Consider the following 14,244-nt stretch of genomic DNA (forward strand, 5'->3'; position numbering starts at 1 on the left):
TTTTTTGCGATGACAAAGTTCGGGGTTTACCGCAAAGTATTCTAAAATCCTTAAATTTATCATGTTTTTCAGAATATCTAGGTAGTATTAAACTAGCCTTTTTTGCGGTTTTATTACTAAACAACCTTGTTGGTCATCGGAATGCTTATAACCTTAATACGTTATCTTATTTTCACTCTTGACGCATAACATCCTGTATCCAAGGATAGAGAGGATCCAACAGTGAATTTGAATGACTTCACCGGATGAAACCTTTATTTGTTTATCAAAAATGTATATTTTAACTAAGTTTATAACATTAACTAAGAGAAAACCGCCGCTATACATATTTAAATTATAAATTAAAATTTAATATACTGTTAAATAAGTTAATTTAAATATGTATATCGGTGAATTTCTCTTAAGTAAGTATGATGTAAAAACTTCTGCTAATAATAAATAGTAGCATTTGTGAAAAAAAAAGAATTTGCAATGTACGCTTTTAACTGTCCGCGCGTCATATTTTATTTTCATCCGCATCTTAATTGCGCAAAAGTTAGTAATTATATAAATGTGATCTATTTATATAATTACTAACTTTTGCGAAATTTAGATGCGGATGAAATGCAGGCTAATTCATTGTCTTTGACGTATGCTATCTGACATGTACGAAATTGAGATTCATGTGACAAATGCTATCCGTGCCTACTAGTGGATATCTAACAGTCGCAGTGCTAGCCCTAGTTAAAAATCATATGCAGTAGCGTGCATATGGTTTTTAACTAGGGTATACAAATTTAAATTAAAAGCGATGTGGATGGGAATTAAACCGAAATGGGTGTGGATTTTCATCCTCCTCCTAACAAGTTAGCCCGATTCCATCTTAGACTGCATCATCACTTACCATCAGGTGAGATTGTTAAGGGCTAAATTGTAAAGAATAAAAAAAAAACCTGTATGGTGTTGACAGCGTTCCTGACGAGGGCGATGATGATGGGAGACACCACACACACCAGAAACAGGATGCCGGCGCACACAGCCTCGCTGCGACGAGCCTCCCGGAGGCTGTGGTTCACGCCTTCCCTGCAATACGAACCATAATGACATCGTTAATATACTCAGAGGCACAATTATCCGCCCACTCAAATATACTCGTTATCAACCCATAGTCGGCTCTCGAGTCTCCTCTCAGAATGAGAGGGGTTAGGCCAATAGTCCACCACGCTGGCCCAATGCGGATTGGCAGACTTCACACACGCAGAAAATTAAGAAAATTTGATAATGCAGCTTTCCTCACGATGTTTTCATTCACCGTTTGAGACATGTGATATGGATGGGATGGATGATCCACTGAGCTATCACGGTGCGGCAAAAATATACTCGCGTCATATTAAAGAGGGCGGATAGTTGTGCCGCTGAGTATTCAAAATTCATTTATTTCAAGTAGGCTCAGTTTACAAGCACTTTTGATACGTCAGTTGACTATTTGTAAAGATTCTACCACCGGTTCGAAAGGCTGGTTCTGCTGAGAAGAAACCGGCAAGAAACTCAACAGTTGCTCTTTTAAAAAAAACATACAATTGATTATAATTTACATACATACAATATTATAATTAACATTACAATTTCGTATAGTTTTACTTCCTGTGTGAAGGTGGAAGCTGATCCAATGGCCTCCTAGCATCTTTATCATTGAGTAACTCATCAATGGTGCAGTAACCTCGACTAAGTAAATATTTTTTGACACATTGCTTAAAGCTACGCATTGGCAGGTGCATCACAGTCTTGGGGATCTTGTTATAGAAGAGTACACCCAAACCTACTAAAGATTTTTTTACTCTTTGGAGACGATATGCAGAAATAAGTTCTAATTTATGCCCGTGTCTAGTAAGGCGTGGGTTTAAATCTCCTATAATATCCTAGTATATAACGATAACGATAATGATAACGTCTAATACAGATCATCATACAAGCTAAATCTTCACAGAGTAACATAGAAATGTAGAAAAAAAAAAATTAAACAAATAAAAAAACCCGATTGCATAAAGTATAAAGAAACTGAAAAGGAATGAAAAAATGAAAAAAAAAACAACCTCAGTCCAGAAGTGTAGAAAGCAATTAGAAAACAGTCGGGACTAGTGTTGGGTAGGACATGACTTGAAAAAGAGTTTGTAAGTGTTGCCTCTTTTTTGTACCGAGGCAGTACAATGTCCCACTTCAAATGAGGCGAGGCGTACTGAAGCTTGGCACTACATTTGAATATTGAAGTAACGAATACAAATGTCATATTTGAACTTTGTTTGAAGCAACGTGTACAAATGTCATGTTTGTACTAGTACAATAATATAGCTTAGTAATCATAGATTTACGATTCGGTACAAGTATTCTATGTTAGTAATAGTTTGTCTTACATACTGATATTAAATGCCAAACTTATTTTTAACCTATATAAAATAGATCGATTCACCTTGGTTATTATATTTCAGTTTTTAAATTATTAAGTAATTTTTATTTTTATAAAATGTCAATTGAATAAATCCAAATTCAAAAAATAATATTTCTAAACGCATCGTATACTATTTCCGTCGCGATAAGGGATATAGTACAAAATTATATGACAGGACCACAGAATGACGTCCCATTCGACTTTTGTACTAGTGTCTCGCTTTCTCTCGCGTACGAGTAAAGCAACTACCGCGACAGAAAATGTGAAGTAGTACACTTTTAAATGTTGAGCCGCTCTTACATTGTGACGTCATGTACGGGACAAATGTCCTGCCTCTTGTATGTCCTACTCAACTAGTGTTGGGTAGGACATGACTTGAAAAAGAGTTTGTAAGTGTTGCCTCTTTTTTGTACCGAGGCAGTACAATGTCCCACTTCAAATGAGGCGAGGCGTACTGAAGCTTGGCACTACATTTGAATTTTGAAGTAACGAATACAAATGTCATATTTGAACTTTGTTTGAAGCAACGTGTACAAATGTCATGTTTGTACTACTACAATAATATAGCTTAGTAATCATAGATTTACGATTCGGTACAAGTATTCTATGTTAGTAATAGTTTGTCTTACATACTGATATTAAATGCCAAACTTATTTTTAACCTATATAAAATAGATCGATTCACCTTGGTTATTATATTTCAGTTTTTAAATTATTAAGTAATTTTTATTTTTATAAAATGTCAATTGAATAAATCCAAATTCAAAAAATAATATTTCTAAACGCATCGTATACTATTTCCGTCGCGTTAAGGGATATAGTTCAAAATTATATGACAGGACCACAGAATGACGTCCCATTCGACTTTTGTACTAGTGTCTCGCTTTCTCTCGCGTACGAGTAAAGCAACTACCGCGACAGAAAATGTGAAGTAGTACATTTTTAAATGTTGAGCCGCTCTTACATTGTGACGTCATGTACGGGACAAATGTCCTGCCTCTTGTATGTCCTACTCAACGCTAGTCGGGACCTAATTCTAATTGCTTTCTACACTTCTGGACTGAGGTTGTTTTTTTTTTCATTTCAGTTTTTTTTATACTTTATGCAGTCGTTTATTTGTTTAATTAATTTTTTCATTTCACACTTTTTAGTTAGGATAGATGCTTAATTTCGGATTTATTTATTACGTTTATTACAAAGTACGATAATTTACATAATAAATACGATAATAAATACGTCCAACCGAGGTTAAGCAAATATTCAATAAATTCTACGGAACGCACGGTAGGCGAATCCGACTCGCACTTAGCCGATTTTTTTAATTAATATATTTAATTTAGTCTATTTTATAACTTCACTTCACAAACCTGCTCGCACCTATAGTCATTTGCCTCGCGTATTTTGTATACACAACTAATAAATAACGTTTTTCTAATTGTATTTATTTTAAACATGGCCACGATATACCATTTTAGAATCCTCACAAAAAGCTCTTGAATTGGATACCCATATTGCAGTATTAGAAAAAAAAAATTCACCTTGAGTCTATAGCGTTTTACAGTCGTCTTGTTATTTTTTTTTAGTTTTACCTATCTTAGAACACTTGGATTATTGAGATAAATCTAACGATATCCATTTACGTAAATCCGTTCAGTGGTTTGGAAGATATGAGGTAATAAAGAATATTACATACATACATACATACATACATACAAGATCGCGCGAAAAACATAACCCTTCTTGCAGTCGGGTAAAAAAGGTTTATTCTATAAAATCTTTTTAACAAAAAAAAGAGCCGACAAAGTTAAAATCAAGTTAAACAAAAATAGATAAATTGACAAATGGAATTTAAGGTGAAAAGTCCGTAAATAGTCTATTCAATCTTCCACTATAAATCGTTTGAAACTTCATTTAGCTGAAGTAAACAGCCGGGAGTTTTATTCAATACGTGACTTAAATACGTTGCTTGTTTGTTAGAGACCATTTACACTGGTTCAAAAGCTTCAGATTCACTTTCTGCTCTAGTGTACAAATAGAGACAATAAACGTCTTTTCAGTTTTTCTACACTAAGTACTAATTCTCATCTACTGATCTATTAATATACGATTTTGTTTAAACCAATTATTTTAAATACTTACTGTTAGATGTGTTACTAGTGCATGATAAATAAGGTGCTTAAAAGAGAAAATTTATAACATTTTCTACGTTACCTACCCATGAATTGGTCTGATGATGTAATCAAATGGACAAAGGAAATTAAACTTACAAGGTAAATCATGTAATCCTTAATTACTATCGCGTTAATGTAAACGCGAATTTCTAAGGAATTGAAACAGCGCCATCATATAAATTTTTTCCATATAAGTTCCATATAAATTCGCGTTTACGTTAACGCGATAGTAACAGTATAAAAATATTGAAAACTCCCACTAGGCACACAGATGTGAGTTAATTTGGTTAACGCTCTGCTGTTAGAGCATTTTTATAAAAGCTTTTAAAACATACTACATACCTCTTTATAATATATATATATATATATATATATATATATATATAAAAATATATATATAGCTTACGCCGCGTGGTTTCACCCGCGTGGTTCCCGTTTCCGTAGGAATACGGGGATAATATATAGCCCATAGCCTTCCTCGATAAATGGGCTATCTAACACTGAAAGAATTTTTAAATCGGACCAGTAGTTCCTAGGATTAGCGCGTTCAAACAAACAAACTCTTCAGCTTTATAATATTTGTATAGATTACTATAATTTGAGTATATTACATATTAGGTATCTAAATTGGTGTAACCTAACAAGACGCGAAAACAATGGAACTGAAACTCTGAACTTTTGAACATTTTTTGAGGTTTCTTGCAAAATTGTTTATATTATCATTACAAGTAAGTTCTTAATTCTTGTTGATAAACAGACAGACAACAACCTGATCATAATATAAGCGTTCTGTTATAACCTTTTACAGAACCCTAAAACATGTTGAACTGATTATAACCACATCAGTGGCGTGCACTTCATATATGCCAAACTGCACTACCTACCCTATGGACTCAATACTAGCCTAGGTTGGACCACAGAGTACATAGTTGGACAAGGAAATTTCCAATTTTTATTTATAGTGCATAGTGCATACCCTAGTTAAAAACCTTATGCACGCCACTGAACCACATTATCCTGGTACATATCTCGTTATCAACCCATATTCGGCTCACTGCTGAGCTCGAGTCGCCTCTCAGAATGAGAGGGGCTAGACCAATAGTCCACCACGCTGGCCCAATGCGGATTGGCAACTTGACACACGCAGAGAATTAAGAAAATTCTCTGGTATGCAGGTTTCCTCACGATGTTTTCACCGTTTGAGACACGTGATATTTAATTTCTTAAATTATACAACTGAAAAGTTTGAGGTGCATGCCCCGGACCGGATTCGGACACACACCCTCTGGAATCGGAGGCAGAGGTCATATCCACTGGGCTGTCACGGCTCATACATATATACCTACCTTATATATTCCCTGAGTTGTTTTTGGACTGCTCTCAGTTTCCCGAGCAGCGTGGCTGTCTGGTCAAAGTACTCTATCGCCTCACTGACGCTGCCGGGCTGCGCCTTATTGTCCACTATTTGCTGATTCCTGGAAATCATAGCATATTTGCATATTAAATTAAGAGCGCGCAGCGCGTCGGTACGATATGGTTAAAATTCGAAGACGCAAACGAGACGCCGAATTATGACTTTCACGTGAGTGAAGAGCACGGAGCGATTGACGCGCGACGCAAATTTTATGACGTGAGCGCCAAAACCATTTTTACCTAATTGCAAGTAAATTAAGCAACATAACGAAAAAGAAAATGGCCATGTTCAAGATATATACCTATTTTCTATACAAAACAAAAATTTAAGAAAATAAGTTTGCTTTTCCTGAGATTGAAAGCAAAATGTGAGCAAAACATATATTTTAACAAAAACTATCGAGAAAAGTTTTACAAATTGTGTATTTTGTATAGTCATAACGAAGCTAACACTTTGATATATCATTTACCCAAATATCAGGCTCCTAACTTTTCCAGAATCTGAGATCCAGAACCATTTGTAACCACCAAATTACATATTGCACACTCTTAAGTAAAAAACCGAGAAACAGTGATATATCTAGAAAAAGTATGGTCAGAGTTTTCTTTTTAGTTAAGGAACCCTAAAAAGAATTTATTTATTCCATACAGTCAGTCTACAGTCGACGTTCAAAATGACAATTCAAATTGACGACCTCCGTGGTGCAGTGGTATGCGCGGTGGATATACATGACGGAGGTCCTGGGTTCAATCCCCGGTTAGGCCGATTGAGGTTTTCTTAATTGGCCCAGGTCTGGCTGGAGGAGGCTTTGACCGTGGCTAGTTACCACCCTACCTACAAAGACGTACCGCCAAGCGATTTAGCGTTCCGGTACGATGTCGTGTAGAAACCGAAAGGGGTGTGGATTGTCTTTCTAACCCTAACAAGTTAGGCCGCTTCCATCTTTGATTGCATCATCACTTACCATCAGGTGAGATTGTAGTCAAGCGTTAACTTGTAAAGAAAAAAAAAGCATAACAGGATGTTATTTTCACATCCACGTGACGATAATGTTCATGAAAACAGACCCATTAATTCAAGGCACGGGGAGAATCTGCGAATGGATTGTAAATAACGAAATTGAATTCGTGAGCAACATTATTGAGGGTAGTTCGAAAAAGAACAGGTTATTTCGAGATCGGATTAAACGTAAAGTAATAATGGTTTTAACTGTAAAGTCAATCTGACTGGAGCGGCATGGCTGGCAGTATGAGTAACTTAATTATCCCTACTCGGCTTTGCACTCGGCCGTCGGCGCGTGAATATTGTTGTTTGATAAAAGTCCTTTATGCTAGCCACTGACCAACCAATAAGTACACCTGCCTGCAGCGCTAAAGCCTAGTTCGGACTACTTTAGCATTTTAGTCGAGTAGCATACTACTTGCTACTGCCCAAAAATCGCACTTTATTCGAGTACAGTTCACAAGTGAGTGGTGGTTTGCAAGATGAACAACCTACAATGCACTGAAATAAATAAACTGGCTAAGCTAATCACAGTGGCTATAATAGAAGAAGTGGATGAAGAAGTTTGTGTGGTTAAAAGAAGTTATGGGTATGAATTGTGTGATTAATGAAAAGAAGCTATGGGTACGAAAATTGTCGACGAATTGTCTCTTCGCTCCAGCGAAACGTAATTTTATGTTTTTGGGAGCAACTAAAGAACTTGAGTAATTAGCCAGGTTTGGGCTTGTTTAGCCGCTGGACCAGAGAGCGCGACGCGTGTGCGTGGTGGTCGTAAAATGGATTGACTCGACTACTTACTAACCTACTTGACTACATTTTTGGTGTAGACAATTTTAGCAGCTAAATTTTAAGCTACTCGACTAAACTGCTAAAGTAGTCCGAACAAGCCTTTACGACAGAACATCCTATAAAACTGATCGAATTTTAAAGTATTTTTCATATAGCATGAGTACCTACAGTGACAGTCAGCTGTATGACGTTCATAATACATACGATTATCGTGAATCGCGGCAAACTTTCAAGAGTGAAACGAACTGTCACCCACACCATCTTACATGAAACGAATTTTAGTTGCGAGCTTCTTGATCAGTTTTATTACAGAACTCATACTACTTTTCATACAACATAGCTGTATAGCTTGGCAACTTCGCTCGTAACACTCCCGATGGACCTCACTTCCCCGCATGCACGACTTCACACCCGCGCAGTCTTTTACCCCGTCGCCCGCATATCATGTAAAGTACATGTGAGTGTAAATAAATTATTTGTATGTCGTTAATGTCGTTAATTTTTATTAAATTACCCAACTGGTTCCTAAAAATATTAATACTTAAAAGAAGAAAACTTTCTTACAAAGAAGCAGTAACTTACTTTCTCTCCAAGACTTGGTATTCGGGGCTATCCTCCTTGATGTCCATGTGTAGAGGGATGAGTGACGGGACAAGGTTCAGCGTGTTGTCCAGCAAGTCTCTACCGAGTACCATGTGGCTTATGTACCTGAGACATAGAGAAATAAGTATACGGAACCCGTGATAGCCCAGTGGATACCTCTGCTTCCGATTCCGGAGGGTGTGGGTTCGAATCCGGTCCGGGGCATGCACCTCCAACTTTTCAGTTGTATGCATTTAAAGGAATTAAATATCACGTGTCTCAAATGGTGAAGGAAAAACATAGTGAGGACACCTGCATACCAGAGAATTTTCTTAATTCTCTGCGTGTGTATCCGCATTGGGCCATCGTGGTGGACTATTGGCCTAACCCCTCTCATTCTGAGAGGAGACTCGAGCTCAGCAATGAGGCGAATGATGCCGAATATAAATGCCGATTTGGATAAAATTTGGTATAAAGATATATTATACCCATTAGCAGACCATTGATTACTTTTTATCCCCGATAAAAACAGAGTTAACGCGGGTGTTGTAAAAAACTATAGGTGGACTGACAACATCAAGCGAGTCGCTGGTATTCTCTGGATGCAGGCAGCTCAGGATCGTGATGTTTGGAAGCCCCTACAAAGGCCTATGTCCTGCAGTGGACGTCCATCGGCTGATATGATGATGATGATGATGATGATGTAAAAAACGGAACTTCAATGATTCACGGAACGCGTGTCAGTTAGGACATAGGAATAGGATATATTGGAAGTATTCACTCTGTTATACTTAAAATGCTAAATGATAGGTAATAAAAATGTTGTCATCCGACGCTTGTTAACTTCGAAACAGATTCATTGATTTCATAGTATCATGTAAAATTTCAGTTTTCCAACAATGATATAGAAGCCTGCACGCTTGAGTTTTTTTATTAGACGGTGAAATTTGACCTACACCAACAAACACTGCAATACACTTATATTTTAAAGGCAAAAATAAATCTGAATTTGGCTAGAATTCGGATAAAATGGAGATAGTTTTATACCCTGGATATACATATGCTACTTTTTATCCTGTAAAAATATGAAACATTTAGCATCAAAAAACAAATGAAACAGGCCGCAGGTATACTTTTCAGGCGGACTGTTTTTTATCAGAAGTATATGGATTTTAAGTGCGCAGTATATGGATTCCTGGGGGTTTGTGAAAACAGAATTCCACTCAAACGAAATCACGGGCGTCTGCTAGCATTAAATAAAAGCTTAAACGATTTCACAACACTGAAGATTACCGTGGCGCAGTAGTATGCGCGGTGGATTTAAAAGACGACGGTCCTGGGTTCGATCCCCGGCTGGGCCGATTGGGGTTTTCTTAATTAGACCAGGTCTGGCTGGTGGAAGGCTTCGGCCGTGGCTAGTTACCACCCTACCGGCAAAGACGTACCGCCAAGCGATTTAGCGTTCCGGTATGATGCCGTGTAGAAACCGAAAGGGGTGTGGATTTTCATCCTCCTCCTAACAAGTTAGCTCGCTTCCATCTTAGATTGCATTATCATTTGGGTGAAATTGTAGTCAAGGGCTAATTTAATTGTAAAGAAAAAAAAAGTGGCACCACTGTTAGTAAGAAAGTGTACTACTAAAACTTTTGTAAATCCCTTCGAGATAGAAGAGTATGCCAGTCGCTCAGGGAAAGCATTGGCTGACAAACTCTCGGCTTTTAAAAATCTGGTATTTTCGGATAGAGTAATACAAGGGATTTCTTAAATAATTTACCTCTCATGCGCTTTAGGTTGAAGAAAGCCCCAGGCGAAGTAGTTGATGCCAAGAACCGAAGCTATCCCCTTGCACTCTATACTTCTTAGCAAGTTCTTAAATCCAACAAGGTACCTGTGGAACAGTAGTTTTTTTATAAATAATTGATATAGAACGAGAGTTGCCATAAATACTCGGGATAATGACTAATTTTGAATATAGGTACTGATTTTTATGATACAATCGGCAAAGATTGTCTGGATATTTGCAAAGTACATAAGATTATAAAATTTCGGGAGTGCAACCAGTTTGTTTGTATATTTCTTTCAAAAAGAGCTATATTTTCGATTTATGAGTTTCGCATTCGTCTCTATCTCTTCCTGTCTATGGTGATAAAGAGCGATAGAGACGAATTAAAAAAAATGCCTTTTTTCTGTATTATGTAAATTTTAAGACAATCAAAAGAGCAAAGAGTGAGCCTCAACACATTTTTTTAACCAAATTCATGAACATCGGGAATGGGGATGATGACTAGGTTTGAATATATTGATTTTTATGATACATTCCGGTAAATAAGGTCAATGTTAACTAATTTATACATAAAAAGCAAAGATTGACTGGATATTTACAATAAAATTTCAAAATCTATTAAAAATTGCACAAATAACAAAGATATTAGTAGTTTTGTTTGAACGCACATATAAATCTAACCATCATTACATTACCTACGACGTCATTAGTTCGTGCCAATTTGTATGTGGCGTTTTTCAGGGATCCGCGGCAGCGCCGCAAATCTGACCCTTTAAATCCCTATAGCTCCGAAAGTAATGATCGCAGATACCCTGTTCCTTTTACAAAATTGCTTTACTATTAGCATACTCTTAATTTATATACAATTTATAAAAACTTTCATTATCGCTATTGAACCTGGGATCTTTTTCATCGCTCATCCTAGCGACGCGTATATGACATCATCCCAATCAAGCGCTCGTAACATTACTACTACACTAATCACTGATATGTCATAATATATACGCGTTGAAGATGTGTGACTAACTGACTAACTTTTGTCACTCATGGTTTTAATTCGATCATACGAGTACCTACTATCGCGAATGTCACCGATGCCTGTCGTGACTCATGGTCAATTCATGGGTCATCTATGACTCGTGAGTCACTTGGGGACGAGGGAAAGGACATTGACGTCAAGTATAGGCAACCCTTTAAGGTTTTCTATTTATTTCATCATTTTCATCCTCAAATACAAACGGAAAGAAGTTTGTATTTGTATCTGAAATACAAACTTCTTTTTGCTGTTTGGTTAACAAAAAAAGAAGTTTGTATTTGACCTGTATAACTATGTAACTATAGTGGCCTGTAGTTTATAGATACAAAAATGCAATACCAACATTAAGCACTCATTACGAACGTGTATTGGAGAAATTTCCATTTTGTTTATGTACCCACTGGTACTTACTCTATTTCAAAGTCTTGTGTACGCCATTCGCGCCGCTGCGGGTCGTTATATAATTTGTACATAAATATATATGCAGGTAGCATTCGCAGTTGGAATACGAACACGTGATTAACGGTCATAGGAAGTAAAAGCCAGGTGGCATTTATACATTTGGAGATTTGCCAAATACCACCTAAAAGTAATTTGGCACTACTTGCCAAAGTAATACTTGTTCCTTATACAAACTAATTGCGGCGGAATTTTCTAATTGCTAAAATTGAGTCTTTATTTGTAGACTTTAAAATTGACTAATAACATCCAAGTATCTCAATCAATCAATCAATCAATTTATTTCTTTGCAGATACATGTATTATTTATACAGGTGGTCGGTAGATGTAGATGTAGATGGTAAATGTATCTTGCAAATTATTTATTAATGCAGTCAGAGATGTAACGGAGCTTCGATTCCGGTTCCGATAAGTCGGAACCGGAATTAAGTATACCGGTTGTAAGTAATAAAAAAAAAAAAAAAAACTTCCGATTATTATTACACTTTCGGTTCCGACTTCGGTTCCGATACTTTTGTATCGGATGTTAATCGGAGGTCGAACGAAACAAAACGGGCGGCGCGCGACCAGTGTTGCCAGTTGGATCTTATGGAAAGTTACCCGAAATATTAAAAAAAGTAACCTTTTTGTGTAAAAAGTAACCTTTTGACTACTAATACTCTTGCTTTTTGCGTTCCACAGCATGGCTAAACCACCATTTCAGCCTCTGGGGGCTAAAGTAATTTTGTTTTTTTTTTTAATATCTGTCTGTTACGAATACTAGCCAAGTACTAAATTACTACAAACCGAAGGAGATTTTACTCGTAAATAGAATCATCTTAAGTAAGGCCCTGATTGTTTGCCTTTTACTTATGGGATAAGAAAAATACAATTAAAGAGCAAGGATTTAAAAAACAATAGACGTTAATTTCTTAAATTCATACTTGATTTTTTTAAGAAATTCAATGTGACTGCAACTTGCTTATTTCGCAACGTCAATTGTAACGTCTTCATTTATACTGAGATTGACACAGAAACATCGATGAGTTCTTGAGCATTTGTCCGCATTTCTTGATTTAACGACCGTTCTGTTTTAGATATACGAAATTGTAAGTTAATTCTAAAAATTCCGAAATATCACGTAAAAGTAACCTTTTTATTAATGTAACCTAAAAGTTACCAATGCAGTCAAAAAATCACCTAAAAGGTTACAAAAGTAACCTTCTGGCAACACTGCGCGCGACGGCCTGTGCCGGACAGGTTCATACATGTTCAAAAACTAATGTCTAAAATGTATAAGTATTAGTGATGATCTGTGTGATGGAAAGTAAATGGAAATACAAAATTCCAGCCCCTACAATCAATTGCAAGGCAATATTTGTCATGTCCACCGGGCTCGGTAGCTAGCGAACAACTTTTTAGTGGTGCTGGCCTAATTTACGACTCTTTAAGAGATAGATTGGATGGAGACAAAACATCAAAGGTTTTATTCATAAAGTACAATACATTACTTTTGGAGTCCATTTTGATTTAATTTGTTTTAGCTTTTGTTCATTTACTGTAATGTAACCAAATGTAACACGCTACTTTGGGTTTTAATTTTAATTAAACTTTAAATTCATTAATTTTATCTTTTGTTTATTTGGAATTATGCCATTTTCTTTTCACAGTTGTTTTTTATTTTATAATAAAAAATAAAAATGAAAACAATTGACTATAAATCATGTTTTATTTGTCCTTAAACAAACTGACCCTGCCTCCGATTTCGATTCCGATTCCGATAAACCAAATTTGAAAACTCCGATTCCGATTTCGGTTCCGATAAAACTACCTCCGTTACATCCCTGAATGCAGTACACAATTTTTCGTAAGTTTGTAACCTAACGACGTCTACAATAGTACGGTAAAAGATACTTGGATGTTATTAGTCAATTTTAGAAGCATTTTATCTATATCTGTGCATAATTTTCTCAAGATATGTTCTATCGGTTATGCCGGAAATATCTAACTAACCCCGTGTTACAGATCTGCAGTTTTAGCTGCACCTGTTGTCAACAACTGGTTTGATTATTATTATCTTATATATTCGATAAGATACAAGTGTACTGTGTATTGTGTAGTTAAAACTGAAAGTCTGTATCCCCTCTTATAACTCAGCTTGCTTATCCAAAAGTTTTTTTTTTAAAAAGCCTACTTGAAGGAAAATTAAGATTTTGCAGGACTACCTTCAAAATCATGTCTTCGACCCAGTTACGCTGGAACGTTACGTCATATCTGCATCCTTACATGTGCTAGAGGTGAGGGAACATTTACGTACATATATGTCGACTACGCTTAACCCCGATATCTAATGGCTTGGAATATTCTCATTTGTGCACTATGACCAGGTTGCTTATGTAATCGAATTTCGATAAGCCAATCAGGAATGGGATTTTTTCATTTTAAAGGTGAAAGGAGAAGGAGGTTGGCTCAGATTTGTCTGGTTTCGGGTATCGGCCATGGTTAATTAACATCCTAACGGAAAAAAAACCCATCAGTAAGTGATTTAGCGTTTGTATGCTGTCGCGTTGAAACTGAGGTATGCGTAGGATAAACTTGTATCTC

The 14,244-nt window shown here is 36.4% G+C and overlaps 1 protein-coding gene across 1 annotated transcript in view; it reads right to left on the minus strand.

Moving 5' to 3' along the window:
• LOC112057874 (uncharacterized) overlaps positions 1-14,244 on the minus strand; it is a 90,423-nt gene that overhangs the window by 41,429 nt on the left and 34,750 nt on the right. Inside the window, exons 6-9 of the mRNA XM_052885297.1 lie at positions 10,158-10,271; positions 8,384-8,509; positions 5,943-6,071; positions 933-1,062 (exon numbers count right to left, since the gene is read on the minus strand). Of these exons, the coding sequence (XP_052741257.1) occupies positions 933-1,062; positions 5,943-6,071; positions 8,384-8,509; positions 10,158-10,271 (499 nt within the window). The remainder of the gene's footprint in view (positions 1-932; positions 1,063-5,942; positions 6,072-8,383; positions 8,510-10,157; positions 10,272-14,244) is intronic.

This window comes from Bicyclus anynana, chromosome 14 (genome assembly GCF_947172395.1).
Source record: "Bicyclus anynana chromosome 14, ilBicAnyn1.1, whole genome shotgun sequence".
NCBI classification, from domain to species: Eukaryota; Metazoa; Arthropoda; class Insecta; order Lepidoptera; family Nymphalidae; genus Bicyclus; species Bicyclus anynana.